We start from the raw sequence: 17,293 nt of genomic DNA, 5'->3' as shown, positions 1-17,293 counted from the left end.
ATAGCTTCAAGTTCTCATGAGATTCTCAAGGCTAGCAATTCTCCCAGTGGCATGCAAATTCAAAAATTGTGGGCACAATCCCCATGTTTACCAAGGATTGTCCTCACACTGCTTTTACCTTGGCTAGACAAGGCAGAGAACAATGAGACAACAGGATAAAATGAGAAAATCCTAGTGCTTTCCTGCTGCCTGCCTGTCTATCAGCATGACATGACCTAAACATTTGGGACTGTCCAGAGCTAGTTTTCCTCTTTCAAATCTGGACAGAATTTACCAACCAGTTTACAAAATTGTCACATAAAAATTACAGATATATATGTAACAATTTAGTTTCATTTCCTTAGGAAAACACCTTTACCAAACTTTTTGGTTAAAAAATGAGCTAAAAAGAAAATTCATACATCTTTTGAGTAATTACTAGAGCAGACCTGAAGAACACGAATCCTCAGTATGTCAAAGACACAAATGTAGCCTTCATAGGAAACTCTTTAAATGTTGCTGTATTTTACGTCCACATCCTTCCCCCAGGGGTAGAGTGCAATGGATGGATGGGACATCCAGGTACACCTGTTATAGACTTCACAAGAGAGGTATGGTGGAATTGAATAAGAAAGTGTGCTGGAGCTATGTCAACTTCAAGCTGGAACAGATCAGACATCTCTATTTTGTTGTTCTGGCAACAGGATTGTTAAGAAGTCACTCTAATGGCTCTGACCAGCATCAGACAGGCACTTCTGGGCTCATTAGCTTGATCACAAAAGCAGCCACATAGGATGAAGCCAGAATATTTACATTTTCCTCCACTGAGGCCTAGTTACAGAACTGCTGGTTACCTAGACTTACGTATTTTTTTATCACTCAACACTACTTGGATGTGGTGAAGAGATGGTAGTAATGCAACCACTCAGATATCTGTTTTAAACAGAAACAAAAGAGCTGGATGTGGCAAATTATTTGCTGATTTTGCACACACCCTACTACCATACAAGCATGAAATTCATTTCTTGAAACACTAATAAAAAAAAAAAAAAAAAAAAAAAAAAGGTAAGCAAATATAAGGCCCTTATGTAACTGGCCTTCTAAATTTATTTAATTTCTAAATCTACATATTCCTCACCTTGAAAACATGTTTCACATGAGCAACATCAAAAGTGATATGCAGTTTTTCAAGCAGCTTCATTGTTCTATCTAAATCTATCTTCCCATTCATGAACTCATCCTGAATGATGTTCAAAAACCATGTGCAAGAGATCACATTAAGGAAACATCTGCCCCACGTCATTGTCTCTTAGTAGGGGGAGCAGGGTGAGTGGTTTAAATTTTTGAACCTAAAAAGCTTCCATATTTTTCTTCTCATACTCAAACCTCCTTTTTTTCTGATTTCTGATAGCAGGCCATGAGGTGTGCAGAAACACATTTGTGCTCCACACCCAGAGACCCTGAGGGGCAAGACTGACAGAAAAGAGCCAAAGAAAGTCACAGGGAGGGTACACAGGAAAACAAAAGGTAGTCAGGGTGAAGAAAGGGCTGTAGTGAGAGGAAGTAAACTTGGGAAGGCCAAAGGGATCAAGCTGCCATAGGGGACAGTTGGAAGAGGGGTGTCCACAACAAGCAGCAGTGCCTCAAGGGTGCCTGGCACCCTGCCCACCCAACCGGCCTAACTGTCCCCAGCTGGACCTCCTCTGGTCCCATATGGGCTTAGGGTGGGCCTGGGCCTTGGGGCAGACATGCGCAGAGGGAGGTTACATGACAGCTGTCAGAAGGGAGGTCAAGGAGGATATCTGTTCTCCTCCATGGCAGCTCCACATTGCCTGCTCTGGTCTCTTCACTGCGGTGGTGTTGGCAGCGTTAGGTAGAACATCACTTCGGCTTGCTCCAGCTCCCAGTGGGCCCCTTTCCCCTCCCTTGCACGCCTGTGCCCCTGCTGGGGCCCCCAGTGCCCTCCCGGCACTGTCCTTAAACTGAGCCCCCTGCTTGGGCTGGCCCCAGTTGCTGCTGTGAGGTCACAAACTGCGGGGCCCTGGAGCAGGGCCCTGCCCACCGCTGCTCCCCACACCCCAACATCTTGGGGTTTTGCTCTCCAGCTCCCTGTGCCCCCTTCCCTCACCTGTGGTGCCATGACCTTTGCTTGGCCAGGACCCCCAGCATGAGCGTGAAGCAGAGTGAGCCGGAGAAGGTGTCCCTCATTTGCAGACTGCTGCGCCAGTCCCCTCCTGGGGAGTTTGGGCAGGTTGTCCAAGACCTCTATGCTCTGGTCAAAGATGATGAGCTGGTGAGGCAGGAGGCTGCCTACGTTGGGGCCCATCACAACAAGAAAAACTTCACCCCTGTCCAAGTAAATGGGAGCACTGTGCTACTGACCCACTACAACGATTTAGGGGGAAACCGCTTCTTTTACCCCCAAGACAAATTCTCTTTTGAGTTTGACCACTTGAGTGGGATAACGAGCAAAACCCATTTGCACAGCGTGATGTTGGATGAGGAGGAACTGTGGAGAGGAGCCCTCCACAAGGGATTGAACACCTATGTGAACTGCCACTTTCCAGCAGGGAACTGCTGTGTGTTCAAAAAATCCCTGGGCAAGAGGCAGATGTTTGTGGCCTGCATTGAGGCTCATGAGTACCAGCCTTTAAAACACTGGAACAGCCTTTGGAAGTCTGACTGGACTTTTGCCCTGACTCCAATTATGACTCGGGTTACGGGGGTATTTCTTCTCCAGTTACATTACTTCAAAGAGGCTAACCTTCATGTTAACATCAGAAAGTCTGTAAGTGAGTCTCTGCATGTGATAGACCGAAATCAGTTTGTCTCAGATTTTGTGAAGTTCATGAAAACTGAAGATGACAAGATTCATACTGCTATTCTACAAAACATTCAGGCCTTGTCAGAGGATATGTGGAGGAAAGATCTGCGAAGGAAACTCCCTATTACTCGTACTTTTATGAACTGGAATGAGCTGCTGAAAAATTATCATCAAAATACCAATGTCTCCAGTAAAGAAGTATAATTACCTGCATAATTACCGAATTGCACTATATGATACAGTGGCATAAATAAATAAATAAGAGAAGGTCAAAACAGGATTGTGATGTAGGAGATCTATTTCTAAATCTCTCAGGAGAGTGCAGAAGCTGTCATCAGTCAATTACCACTTTGAAAACAATCCAGGTCAATAGAGACACAATCATTTGCTGGTTTTTTTTTGTTGTTGTTGTTCCTTTTTTTTTTTTTTTTTTTTTTTTTGGTGTTTGTTTGTTTGTTTGTTTTTAACTTTCCGGTACTTTTTAACTGCTTCTAGAGGTACTAGCAATGGTCACTGTCAGAAGCAGCACACTGCTACAGGTAAGCCAGCAGGCAAACTGTTACTTTGCTTTGTAATTTTCTTCAATATTCTATGTACTTAACCTCATAAAATTTGTAGCATCTCTTATAAGGAAATTGGTAAGGTAGGCTGGCAAAGATATGGAGGTGCTATTACTAGATTTTTTTAGTGATACTGAAGCCCAGGAAATTCAGCCTTCAAGCTTTGCTTGCGCATACCTCTCTGTATACATGAGACATCCCTAACAGTCACGTGAACAAAGACAGATCAGTACATAGGAGGAATAAATTTCTTGTAGCTAGCACAGAAAATACGGGACTGAATTAGGGATGTGTGCTGGCTGTTGCCTATCACTCATCACACAATAAAGAAAGCAATGCTACTTCTCTCAGTTTCCAAGCAAGTTTTCAAATGTTTATTACAAATTGCAAAGGAGTTTGATCCACTGCCATTTTTTCTACTATGAAACAGTAAAATACATCCATGTATTGCTACTATGGTGGTATTCAGACAACCAGTTAATCTGTTCTGCAAAAGTGACTATAAAGATGTAAAAGTTTTTACCTAGTTTTTACTAGAGCTCTAGTAAAAAAAGAAACGGGGGGGGGGGTGGGGGGGGGGGGGGTGGGCAGGGCAAAGTAAGAAGGACAGCATGGAAAGTGCAGGAGAGGACCCAGAAACTGTATGGGGCCCTTCAGCACTATGCAGATGTATCGGGGCTATCTCCTCAACAGCTACTTCAGGTGACAAAAGTGGCAACAGCACAGAAGAGATAACTTTAAAGTCAGCAGAAAAGTATACTGGGCATTTCTGTTACACCAGCTAGTTTATTAGATTTTGTGTGTGAATATAATGAGTTTCACAACCACATATTCTAGCAGTATTTTGTCTTATTTTCAAGCTCTGACAGTGATACTTTGCTAAAATGTTTATTACAATAAATTGCCTACTGCTTGCTGTTGTCTGTAAACATACCTTTTAATTAGTTCTATTAGAAACAAAGTTTGATTTGAAGCGGTATTGTAAACACTCAACTTTCTAAAAATATTGAAGTGAATATTTAAGCAATGTTCTTACAAATATTGTTGTTTTTAATGTAAGCATAAGATTTTGCTTTTGCTCATAACAGTTAGTGGCAATTATGTTATCATGTGGGTTGAGCATGCTCATTTGTAAATACTGATTAGTGGCATTATAGCTTCAGTGCTGTCTGGCCATGATTGCTTTCATTGTCTTTGCTTTAAAATGTGGTAAAAACTATGCGTTACTATGTTATGGTTTGGGGGATAAGCAACATACTGTGGAAATGCTATCTTCAGCTTCTTTGATGTGAAATGAAGATTTTGCATCTGTACTCATACCTGATTTAGGAGGTTCCTTTATATACACATCAGGATATGATAATTAATTACCCAGAAAAAAAAAAAAAAAAAAAAAAAAAAAAAAAGGTGTCTAATATAAAAACTGTCATTCTACATAATTCTGTATTGTTGATGATAAAGTCATGCTCAGTTTTTATTTTTAAATTTTTATTTATAAGCATACTCATTTATGAGTATGCTTATGGTTATCCTTATGGTTGTAGTATATGCTTATCCTTATGGTTGTAGTGTTGCCAATATTTGAATGTAACTGTAAGAAGTTGCATTTATTTATACACTGATTTTCTTCAGATTTTCATTGACTAGAGTACATTTTTCATCTGATTGTTCATCTTTATGGTCATTCAAAACAAAGATCCTGGGAGTTTATGCTAATTCTTTTGCAGAACGGCAATCATCATGCAGGGTTTCCTTCCTGCAAGCAGAAAGCAGACTGCTGCCCTTGTAACAATGTCCCTTGACAATACCTCTTACAGATGCCCATTTGTTAGAGAATCTGCACCATGTACTTGAAGAGGGAGAAGGATGGAGCATGGAGACCATTCCCTGTGTTCCTTTGATTCTTCACAAAAAGCTACATTACCTATGGGTCATTCTCTCTTCACCCCACAGCTGCTACTGAGATCCATCCAACATCAATCCAGCTCTTTTAATGTCCATGCTGCTGCTAGAGACCATTCAATGAGCAAGCAGCTGTCTTTACATGGTATTTATTTTAATATGTGATTATTTCTTTACTGAAAATTAGAGTAATTTTATTAAAAATATTATACAATCCAGGGCTGCTATAAAGAAGATGGCCTGTTGTTAGTGTAGTTCATGTATGCAGTACAGAACAAGAGAGGAATTTCTGACATAAATTTAAGTGCGATCAGAAATGGGGACAAAACACTAGAAATTCTGGATTGTGAAGAAAGCACTTTTACTTAAACACAAATAATGAGCATAAGCTAACAACAAGGAAACATGGAAAAGACTAAATAAATAAAGGACTTTCAGATAGGTATTCAGTTTTGACATCTATTCCACCATGTCAATCCCTTGTCAGATGCAAACCTATGATATTTTGCAATACACTGATTTGTAGAATTAAATTCTTTCTTTAGAATGCAGTTTCCATAGGGCAAAACTGCAGCAAAAAGTGCAAGAATGAAAACATTTAATAGTGAAGGATTGGGTAGTTTTCCTGTCTTCCCTATCAGTCTACCTTTTCTGAACTTTCCATTTTCCCTCAGTTTCCTTTTCAACTAATAGAGGCAATCTATGACACCAAAATCTACAACAAAAGCTGCTCAGAGGGTCAGTTTGGGCAGAGTAAAGGTTCTGATGTGGCTGAAAATGCAAGCCTATGAAATGAATACAGAAAAGGCAATTGCAATGCAGGCTTTGTCAGTTTTCCCTCTACATTCTTCGAAATGGTCCTTTTTATTCTTTGGCTAAATTTAAACCTGGGGAGGAATAAATATTATGAGAAGGAAGCTAATGTGTATAACTCCATTGAAAAATTTACTGAACTTCTTTGTATATGCTTTTGTGACTGTGTATGTTTGAGATCCAGTTGCAGCTTCTTATGCTTTTGCTCCTACTTTTTGTAGGATTTTGTTGTTGTTTTCTAAAAAGAATACATTACAGCTCATGTTGTCTTTATTCATAAAGTCTCCTTCCTTTTCTGTCTGCTGCTATGAAAACCATTCACAATCATATACCAACTGTGAATACTTTTTATTGGCATCAGTACCCTGTTTTTTGTTTGTTGTTTGTTTTTTTTTTTAGGAAAAAATGTAGACTGATAAGGACTGAAAAAAATAGATTATCAGGAGGTATCTTTCTGTAATATACTGCTTCCTCCTTCAGCTTATCTTTTTTTGTTACTGAGTGGCCATGGTTATTTCTCTCAAAGCAGATAATCACCTATTCTATCAGTTCAGAACATTTACACGATGAGATGCAATTTTCTTTCAAAATAAAATGTGAGTTTTATTTAAACTTTGTTCTTCCATTTACATGCTTGCAGTCTCATTGGAATAATAAAGTTGGTACAAATGTACCTGAGCCAAATTGGCTTAAGTTTTTGATTTCTGAAAATCATTGAGCGTTTACCATTAATTGTTGTTGCAAAGAAAATTATCATTTTTATTACACCAGTAACATTAGAGCTTATCTTGGACTTCATTATCAGCTTCCAGCTGCATTAAAGTTGGAAGAAAATCAACACTTAATATTAGTATTTGGATTGATTATTTGATGTTCCCATTATAAAGTTTGCTTCATATTTTGCTGGAAATGCAGCAGGTGGAAAACATATCAAAATGAGGACACTTAGCAAATCAAGTTTCATCATTTCATTTTCAAATAGTTGTGTTGAATTAAAAGCAACATTCTTCTATTTTTGGAATAGATAGAAAAATCTTGAACAGACACTAAAGATTCATGTTATGTGTTGGCACTGGGGCTGCAGAAAACAAGGCCTAACAATCCTCCTTGTATGAATCATTGGAATAAATTCATGTTTTTTCCCTTGCAGTCTCTAAAAATGGCATTAATTGTTTCTTTGCCTCATTCACGGAATGAATGTGACCATATTTAAAAAAAAAAAAAAAAAAAAAAGCATCTACTTATATGTTCTCCAGGATGTAGTCTGTATGCAAAACTCTGCTGTATTCCCTATTCCCTGATATTCCCTGATATCAAGTTGTGAAGGAAAAGCAAAGTATAGTTATCAGATGATTTTGAAACAGAGAAAAGTGAAAGAATGACAACGAATGTGCTGCCAAGTGTCCCTCTCTCTCTTACTGACTTCAAATAATCAACACATCAATGTTCCATTTAGAGTAAGACTAATTCAAGGACTGTTTTTCTTTCTACTGTAAGAATGGTTTAACATATTCAACAAACGTGAAAAAGCATATTTATTATATTCCAAGTGCAAAGTATTTCCCAAGTCTGTATGTCAGTATGCCAGTGTTACACAAATAGTGAATTTTATAATTAATTTTAAAGCAAGATTTGGAGTTCCTAAATGTATAGAGTGGTTTCAAAATATCAGTATTTCAAAAATGAAGTGTTATTCATAGCATATCTTGCAGTTTTCCACAGTTAAAAGTATTTGTCATAGTAAGCCTTTGGAATTGCAGCCATACTAAGTTGAAGGAGGGCGGGACCCAATAAAAATAAAAACAGATGGCCCGTATTATATCAAGCAATTTCTGTAGCACATTGTTTTTTAATGGAACAGCAACTACCATACATCCTTAAATTCGTACCCAGAAAAATCCTGAGATAGTGGGATCTTAGTGACAGGACCTGTTTGTTTTGTTTCATTTTATTTTATTTTGCTTTAGTATTATCATTTATAAAGCACATTTGGACCATTGTCTTTCCTTCCATAACTTTTGGGCAAGTCACACAGATCTAGATTCCTAGAGATTTCACATCTGGTATATGTGATTTTCAGTCTTTCTTTGCTCAGGAAAGCTAACAGCTCTTCCTGATCTTGTTTATGCCCCATACGAATGCATTAAAGTGATGAATAAATAATATGATAGTTGGCTTTTAATATCTAATATAGGAAGGAATTTAATTATATGTGATATACGTGCAAAGTAACCACGATCACAAATGAAGCTCATTCATAGTCAATGCAAGTTTGTTTCACAAAAGGAGAAAGCATTAAGGAACAGGAGATTTTCAGATGATTAGATGATCTTTAAGGTCCCTTCCAACCAAACCATATGATTCTATGATTTTTCTGTCCTGATTGATTGAAACTAAGAATTATGAACCTGCGTTCTCAAGCAGACGGCTGTGTTCTTGTGTATGACAACCTTCTTTACCAATAAAGCTTCACAATCTGCCTACACAGACCACAGATCAGTGCACCAGCTCTTGCAAGCCTACAGCTACTTAGGTACACTCATCTCAAGCTTCACAGGCTGCAGGGAGCTCATGTTTCAGGTAGCAACAACCCTTGGGGGCAGACTAGTGGTAAAGCAAGGGATCAGAAGCCTCGTATTTATTCACACCTTGTTTATTCTTAGATGCATAATTCTTTATTCTTAAACACAAGAAATGTAGAAGCCTCAGGAAAACAAGATCTTGAGTACAGTACTGCTTACGTAATTTCACTGTTATGTGACTTCTGTCCATACATGACAGCTCTTCTTTTTTTATTGTTTTTTCTTTTTACTTCTCAAACTTTACTCCATACTTTGTTTACCTGTGTGCCACAAGGTGCAGAAAAGATTTAGATTCTAGTGTTACAACCTCTTTGAGTTTCAAATATAGCCAGCCAAGGCAAATTCATGAGACAAAAATGGAGCAGAGACCAAACCAAGAAGCTCCAGTCTTCCTGGGAATGTGAATGTGTAGAAAACCTGCCTGACTGTTTGCCTGCTTCACTTGAATGCCTTTTAGAGCTCAGGCCAATCAGACCTCCTGAGAAGACTATCATGCCTCTTTTCTTCTCAGATATACACAGCCATTTTCACACAAATGGTTACTTTTCTGAAGGGCAAAGACGGCTTCTATCTTTTTCCCCTTTCCCTCCTTCTATCACAACATCCAGGCAGGTGGAGAGAAAGGGATTCTGGCCACTCATTTCATCTCTCAGTGTGGGAAAGAAATCAAATTTCCGTCCAGACATCATCTCTGACCACTGAAAGGAAGAGGGGAATTTTTTTTCAGGCTCTTCTTGCCTGCAAGATGGAGAAGCTATCTTCATTCCATCCCCGTTTAAAAGAAAGAGTAAGGCATATCAGTAAGTCAGAAGGAAGTGAGGAAGGAGAGGCAGAAGTGACATAAAACTGTGTAGGGAGTGGAAAGCTGGAAAGAAATTATCTATGCAATGGTGATAGTACTACAGTTTGAGAACAAAATGAATTGTATCAGCCAAATGTTGGGCTAATACAATATTCAGAGCTCTTGCTTCATTCAGAGGTGCAAAATCTTTCTCCACAAACCTGTGAAGAGGGACAGCCCTGGTTATCATAGGAATATATTTGCAATATGTATGGAGGGTTCAAAATTAACAAAAGTTCTGGTTTTGAATTATTTTAATTATCTTATTATGTTCCTTTGATGTGGGAAGTATCGGTGGTTTCCACAGAATATCCTTTAAGGTCAGTTTATGATTCTAGGAGTAAATCATTACATTTTGATTGCTCTCAGGGGCTTTCTTATAGCTTCTGAGATGTATTCTGTCCGCTGAGAAATTAGACTTTTACTGAAAGGCATTGTGCAGGCCATATTAAGGCCTATATGCACAAAGATGAAAATTTGAGTTTGTATTCATGGCTAGAGACTGTCCCAGTGGCACATTCTGGCATCCGTCCTCCAGTCATCCTGCCTGGGCACATGGTGGGCTCCTCATTTGCTATGGTTCATCTTTTTGCCTAAAAGCCCATATTACCTTCCCTTGACTACAAAAGTCCATGTGTAGTTTCGGGTTCTGTGCTGACAACAGGTTGGGACAGAGCTGCAGAAAGCACCCAGATCTGGGAATTCACTGACTGATATCCTCAAAGAGTTAAGAGAAACATTTATTCACTGTTCAACACACTTCTCACTGAGTGGATGGCTCAACTGCTAAGCCTTCCAGAGAACAGCTTCAGTAGAAAGCACTGTGTTTCAGTAAATGTCTTTAGTTTTAGACAGAAATACTTCTTGTTTGGAATGAGATATTCAAAAGGAAAGTGGAGTTGTATGAAATATTAGAGATTTATCGGATTGTTTGTTTTTCCCTGGCACTGAAGATAAATTAAGAGAATGTCCTCTGAGAAGATCACCACTCCTAAGTCAGACTCAGAGACTCAGAAATGGAAACTCTTGTATATACCTTTAACTGCTGTTTTGTCCTGTATGTAACATGAAGTAATTAGGACTCCACTGATCTTGAACAAAGTGCCACAGACAACTTACCTTTAAAAATGGATATATTGCAAGTCAGTTTCATTACAGCATTTTTTCTTACTTTATAGTATTCAACAGGTAAGAAAAAGCTTTATTTTTTTTTCTCTTTGTAATGCATATGAGATCATATGTTTTTCAAATCCCTGTGATTATGGAATTACTAATTTCTAAGCAAAACATTTTTGCCAGTTTACCGAAGATAATATTAATTTTACTTAAGAACTGTATTTCATAGAAGACTTCCCATTTGCAACTTACTTTTAATTATATCCTCATTAGAGACAGATATGAGAAGCACAGCTTATTTCAAACATTTATTATTCATTCTTATATTGTTAATGAGTTAATGCCTGAAGTGCATCTGCACTAAAAAGTCACCTTTCTGTTCATCACTTTTGCATATGCGTAATATAAATGTGATTCCTTAAGGTATATAGATTCAGTACTGTTGCATTCCATATATAACATCTGCATGCAAATTTATTCTGTTGTTCTTTCTCAAATAATTAGCATTATCTGCTAATATATTACTGATTAGACCAATTCCTCTAGTAATTATAATCGAGTGTGCAGTATGTATTCAATAAGCATCTATAGTTCCATTCTTTCTTTCTCCATCAAAAGGTCATTTTGAAGGCATATCGACAGCGTGCTTTCTATGGTCTGTAAGCCCTGCAAGAGACAAGCTGTTATTTCAGCCTCTGGGCTGTAGTTCCGTATGCCTAAATCCATTACAAAACACGGATTTAGCTGAAGCCAATGAAAAGCATAATTAACATTTTTTTATTCTGTGTGCAATAATTTATTTTCCTTTATCAAAGTTACATAGGCTGCCAAATGTGTGATACAGATTATGGGACACACTGTGGTTAAAATGCAGAGTTTTTTTAAAACAATGTGTTATGTCCTGTGAAGTGTTCATGGAGAGAAAGAGAAGATTAAAATGCATAGAGTCTATTTTGCCTTCAGCTGTTTTCTGCTCATCTATTTAAGTCCCAGTTCAACAAAGTAGTTAATTGTAATTGTTTGATTAATTATAATCATTTGACTACTTTCACTGGGAGGAAAAGTATGATAGAGGTACTATGATGCTAAAGCTGTTTAAATTGTTTCACAGAGACCTGAAGAACCTGATACAGAATGCACAGATAGCAGCAGGAAGTTTCCCTTCAATTGTCATGAACTTTAGATTGGCCTGGAAAAAGTTCCTAGACAGACTTCCAGTCCTTTGCTCCAGCCTATCTTCTAAATTAATTTACATTACCCTGCTCCATTTTTTTGTCTGATGTTATGAAACATGTTGATCACAAAACAACTAATTTTCTTTAAATTAATATAATTTACTCCCCCTTGCTAACTGTAATGCCTTTTAATTTGTCATAGTTATTTTTATTTCTTAATGTAGCCACAAGTCAGGTTTGACCATATGTGTAAAGATGGTACTTCAACCCTTTGCAAGCTCTAGGGCCTGGCATGGATTTAACAGCTGTGAACACAGCAGCAGGGAATAACTACACTGACCTACAGAAAGAGATGCAGGAGGGAGCCTCTGCCCCTCTACAGAGTTTGTCTACATTCTTGCAGGCCTAAACGTTGCAGTGATATGAGATGGAAATTCACAACTCCACATTTGAAAGCTACCATCTTGCCCTTCGAGAAGGCAAAAATGGCTGTTCTTTAATATTGGTTTATTTTTCTTTTAGTGGAGCAGTGATGCCACAAAACAGTTTTTATGTAGCAGTAAGATTTACTCAAAAAATGAAAGAGTGCTCAATGACTTCTTAATTTAAGGAAGTGCAACTCTGTGTCTCTTTCTTGCATTAGAAAGACCATACAGCTGTGTTATAAACTGGCACTCATACGAGACACATTCCACAGAACTTGTAGAAAATGTTTTAACTTGTACCACAATATGCACAAATATGTGCACAGAAAGAGTAAAATTAACAAAAATAACATAATTCGTGTCTTAACCTGTGTAAACTGCATTCTGATCCTTTCTTCTGTGTTGTAATCCTATGAAGGTATACAAAATATTTAAACTTTGCATACTGCTTTTGTGGATTTGATATAGTATAATTATTTTTTAAAGAGGATATGACGTACCTCTGTTACCTCATATGTGTATTGGGAAAAGTAAATACATGAAGGACAGAGGGGCTGAGATTCTGCAAGAGTGGGGGTTACATATGGCATCAGATAATAGGAGGGAAGGAAGAAATAAGATACAGAATAAAGGAGAAAAAACCTTCATATTTTTTTCTTTTGGGGGGTTATTGCTACCTTTAAAAAGGAAGGAAGGAAGGAAGGAAGGAAGGAAGGAAGGAAGGAAGGAAGGAAGGAAGGAAGGAAGGAAGGAAGGAAGGAAGGAAGGAAGGAAGGAAGGAAGGAAAGCAGGCAGGGAGGGAGGGAGGGAGGGAGGACAGAATGAGCTCACTTCTAAAAAATACCTAAAAATAATTATAACTGTTAAAAATATATATGTTTGAATTCTGATAATATATAGGACAATACCAAAAGAGGTTAATGTACCTGTAAATTTATCCCTGTAACTCAGTAGGTAATTCCAAGGTCTGTCTTCTTTCAATATTGGCAAAACATTTGCATAAGCAAAAAGTTGCAAAGGAAACAAAAAGAATTTAATATATTTATCATAAAATTCTGCACTCAAAGGTTACTTTGATGCTTCTGTTCCTGCTTCACTAAAACCCTCCTAAGCAGCATAATCCTTATAATTTTAATTCCCTTGAATATGTTCCTGTATTCCTTTTTTTTTTTTTTTTTCATTCAAATATTAACAATGTCATGCTGTAAAAATGTCATCTAAAGACATCATGATATGCTAAGTAGAAATGAAATTGCCAGGGGCTGTAAGCTTTGGGTCAAAGGATAGTTGTTTATATCTCATTAGTATGATGAAGTAAAATCTGAAATTATATTAAATATTTGTTTAAGACGTAATTAGTGAGGAACTTACAAATTTTCAAGTACTCTATACAGACCTGTACTCTTATATCATCACTGGCAGAAACGTTTTCTTGTGTACATTATTTGCCTCATCCAGAGGAAAGAAAACAATGCAACAGCCAGATCTATTACTTCACATTTGTTTGTATTTTATTCTTTTTCCCAATTCTCTCTTTTCTCAGCTGTGCAACACTGACTGCCAAATTATGATTTCACAGGAAAGCTCAACTCAGCCTTGTCCCATTTTATTTCTGCCTTTAGATACCTGAAATAAATTCAAATAAAAGCTGAATTAACCTCTTGACTTGGGACCAGATAGGCCAAAAGACAGCTTCCAGGCTGGTGTGATATGGGTACTAAGTACCTCAAAGGCTGTTGCTCAGGTGTACAGGACTGAATGCTAGATGGTCTGTTTGCTCAGACTGGTCAAAAGGAGAATAAAGACTTCACACACAAACTTCAGCTGGACTCATTCTTTTTGATGTCATTGAGGCTGATGTGAAACAGGAGATTCCACATTTCACTTGCCAGGGGAATTGGCGTTAATGCCTTTCTCCTCCCATGTGCACACTACACTGCCTAAGCTGCACTGCTTACTCAGTTTAGTGGTTCACCCTCTACCCAGAGCTCTGGGTAATCACTAGTACCTCTCTTTAATGCCAGCTTGGGAGGCAGAGCTGCAGATTCAATAGCAGCAGCTTTCCTTCAGTGTCTTAGGTAGAAGGGATGAAGATCTCATTTTCCATTAGTGCACATGGAGCAAGCAGCTCCATGAATGTGATCAGCCACACACACAAAAAGAAAATGAAGATAAAAAATAAATCTAAGTATAGGGGGCACAGAGGGTTGGGGAGGAGGGGAATTATGCTTGTTCTTAGGGTATGGTACTTCTTGACCCTGTTCTGGAAAAAAAAAATAACAAAACCAATATGTAGGACTGATAGGACTGATATACTTCTAGGACTGGCAGACTTCTGTCAGACCGTCAAAATAAAGGCTAATGAATCCTAAAAGAGGAAGACCTTAAAGGACAAATGCATTAAGAATGTTCAGAGTAAATGTGGTGTCCTCTTAAATAAGAACAAAGCACAAAAATAATTAATTGAATCCTATTTCCTGTGTGTTTTTAAATAAAAAGAATGAACAGTATTTCCCATCCAGCATGTAGCCATTTTTTAGAGTGAACTACTGAAGATTGTTACTGAAGACTGTTACAGTATTAAAAAATAAAAAATAAAAAAAGTATGACCAATGGCTTTCTAGTTCTTATGTCAGAAGTGATGTTATATAAAAATTGTATATTAAAACACAATCATGTTGCATTATATATTAGAAAGACATTTACTACATTAAAATATACCATTTTGCACTTCAATCAATTTTGAATGTTTTCACCACAGTTTAGTTACTCCATTTTATACCAAGTGAGGAGACTGGCTCCAGTATTTTAATACTAGTTGGGCAACTGCTGATTGCTGTCTATATTTTGGATTGTGCTGTGATACTAGCCTCTTGTAAGTAAGATTCTGTCATCTACTTGGTATTAAATCTGTCTAAAATCTTTGAACAACAGTGGTTGGTACTGGGATGTCTAAACACCGAACAACCTAGCTCTTAAAACATTCATTTCCGCTCTGCCAGAAGTGCTAAGATCCAGGCTAATGAGCTTGCACATGATATCAAGCTACTGCAGCTAGGCAGATTTTAGAGCTCATATTGTATCTCTTGTAGCATCCCCAGCTGTGTTGCATAGTGTAACTTTACAAGCACAGACAATGCTTCTTCAGGGGTCACTGCAAATGTACTGCGGTCATGAAATGTCATCTGTAGTACAGGGCAGAGCTGTCAATAGAAAATGTAATTTAGGGGAGGAAAAGAATGCTGTGTATACTGATAAAATTTTAGATGAATGAGGGCTAAGAAAATTAGGAGAGCTAAAAATCTTTAAAGGTCTAAGCTTTAATTCACATTCAGGGTGCAAGCTATAGTCATTCAGTATTTAATGCTGTAGCACTAAAGATTCATCCTATGCAGGATTTCGAATAATCCTCACAAGGAACAAGGTTACAGTGAAAGGCATATTTGAGGAATTATTGAAAAATAAATGTATCTAAGCAATATGAAGCTAAGTACTCTGGGTACATCGACTGTACACATTTCAGCATAATCCAATTTTTCATTTGAAAGACAATTTAATGATCCAATAATAATTGGTTGACAGGTAAACTTTTTCCCTGATTGCCAAATAGATTTACAAATATGCAGTTAGAAGTACTGATTTAGCTAATGTATCTAATATAATTACAGAACATTGAAGGCTTTATGAGCAGTGTTTGTTGGAGTCTGCATGCTTTTAAAATAACAGCAGATACTATATTTTTTGGAATATCAGACTTTGAAAATACTGCCTGATCACTTAAATCATTGGTCTTAAAACATTTTCAATCACATTACTGTAAATGACTCTAAAACCAGAGTCACTATATGTAAACTATGCCTCATCATAAGAATCTATCCAACATTTAAATACTTTCATACTGAATCTAATTTAATTGATAATTTGTTTCTAAATAGGCATCTCTTGTGCAAACATAGATTTACAAATAATATTTGATGTCACTTTTAATTATTATTTGTATTAAAACAATATTTAAATGTCTTAATCATGCCAAATCATGCTAAATATCACTAAGAATGAGTATCTGTTCCAAAAAGATTACAGACTGAGTACAGGCTCATGTATGTGTGATTTTTGTAGCTATGACAATGCACGTTCAGAAACCTATAGAGAAGAAAACATATAAATATTTATTAAGGACATGTTTGTCCTGCTTATAGTGGTATTGCACGTTATCTTAAATTCCCAAGAAGAAGGTGTACCTGTTCTAGTATATATACTGTGCCCCCACTCCATGGGAAGCTATATCCCAACAAATTAATGGAATGATATAAAAATGCTTACAATTCCATATGCAGACATCTTCAAATAAAAATCAACACGTCAAATGCAATTTGGCTTGCTGTGCAAGGACAAGAAGCATCAGAAAAAACATTTTCTACCAGCAAAGAGAATAAAATCATACAGGTCATAATTCAGCCTTAGATGGGAGAAGCAGTAAACACTTGGAGAGAGAATGAAGACTCTGCCAAGATGGAGTCAATAGGAGAACACTGGCATCTAACAAAGTGGTCCTATCCCCAAGAGGTCACAATAAATTGAGGTCTCATCCTCATTCCCAGTGGGATCAGAGGTATTAAACTTACAGTGAGATCAATGAGTATACATCTCCTGTCCATTCTCACAAGACTCCTGAGAAAGATTAGGGATAGGCATAGGTTACTTCTCAGAGTAATGTTCAGAAAGACCTCTGTTGCCTTCCCGTGTCCCTGTGCACGTGTTCCTGCAAATCAGACTGCAGGGAAGTGAATGCCTGAGGTTACAACAGGATGCTCTCCAAAATATGTATTTTTCCATTAGACACATTCCCTGTCATTTTGACTAGACATATGCTGTCACATGACCGAGGAGCAAACATCTGACTCTCAGGAGACACAGTGGCCAAAAGTATCCTGATGTTAGAGCATTTCAACTGGCTTGCCTAAGGGTACATGGAAAAAAGCACAGCCTGAGAAAAACAATAGGTCCATAGGTTTTCTGGGCCTTGTTCCAGGGTTTGACCAACCTCATGAATAATTTTTCTTATATCAGGTCAGA

General features: G+C 37.6%; 2 protein-coding genes across 2 annotated transcripts in view; one reads left to right on the top strand and one right to left on the bottom strand.

The window, feature by feature from the left end:
* PLCZ1 (phospholipase C zeta 1) overlaps positions 1-1,282 on the bottom strand; it is a gene marked incomplete at both ends in the record, with an annotated part of 48,725 nt that extends 47,443 nt beyond the window's left edge. Inside the window, one exon of the mRNA XM_082751765.1 lies at positions 1,118-1,282. Within this exon, the coding sequence (XP_082607891.1) occupies positions 1,118-1,282 (165 nt within the window). The remainder of the gene's footprint in view (positions 1-1,117) is intronic.
* Positions 1,283-2,146: 864 nt separating this feature from the next.
* CAPZA3 (capping actin protein of muscle Z-line subunit alpha 3) lies at positions 2,147-3,039 on the top strand (the record flags this gene model as incomplete). Its single annotated transcript, XM_082757880.1, has 1 exon — positions 2,147-3,039. One exon carries the CDS (start codon positions 2,147-2,149, stop codon positions 3,005-3,007), a length of 861 nt encoding a protein of 286 aa, XP_082614006.1. The 3' UTR covers positions 3,008-3,039.
* Positions 3,040-17,293: the final 14,254 nt, after the last annotated feature.

The sequence above is a fragment of the Aythya marila genome (assembly GCF_965140915.1).
Source record: "Aythya marila genome assembly, chromosome: 1".
NCBI lineage: Eukaryota > Metazoa > Chordata > Aves > Anseriformes > Anatidae > Aythya > Aythya marila.
The sequence above is the reverse complement of the archived record's forward strand: the minus strand, read 5'-3'. Positions and strand labels throughout refer to the sequence as shown.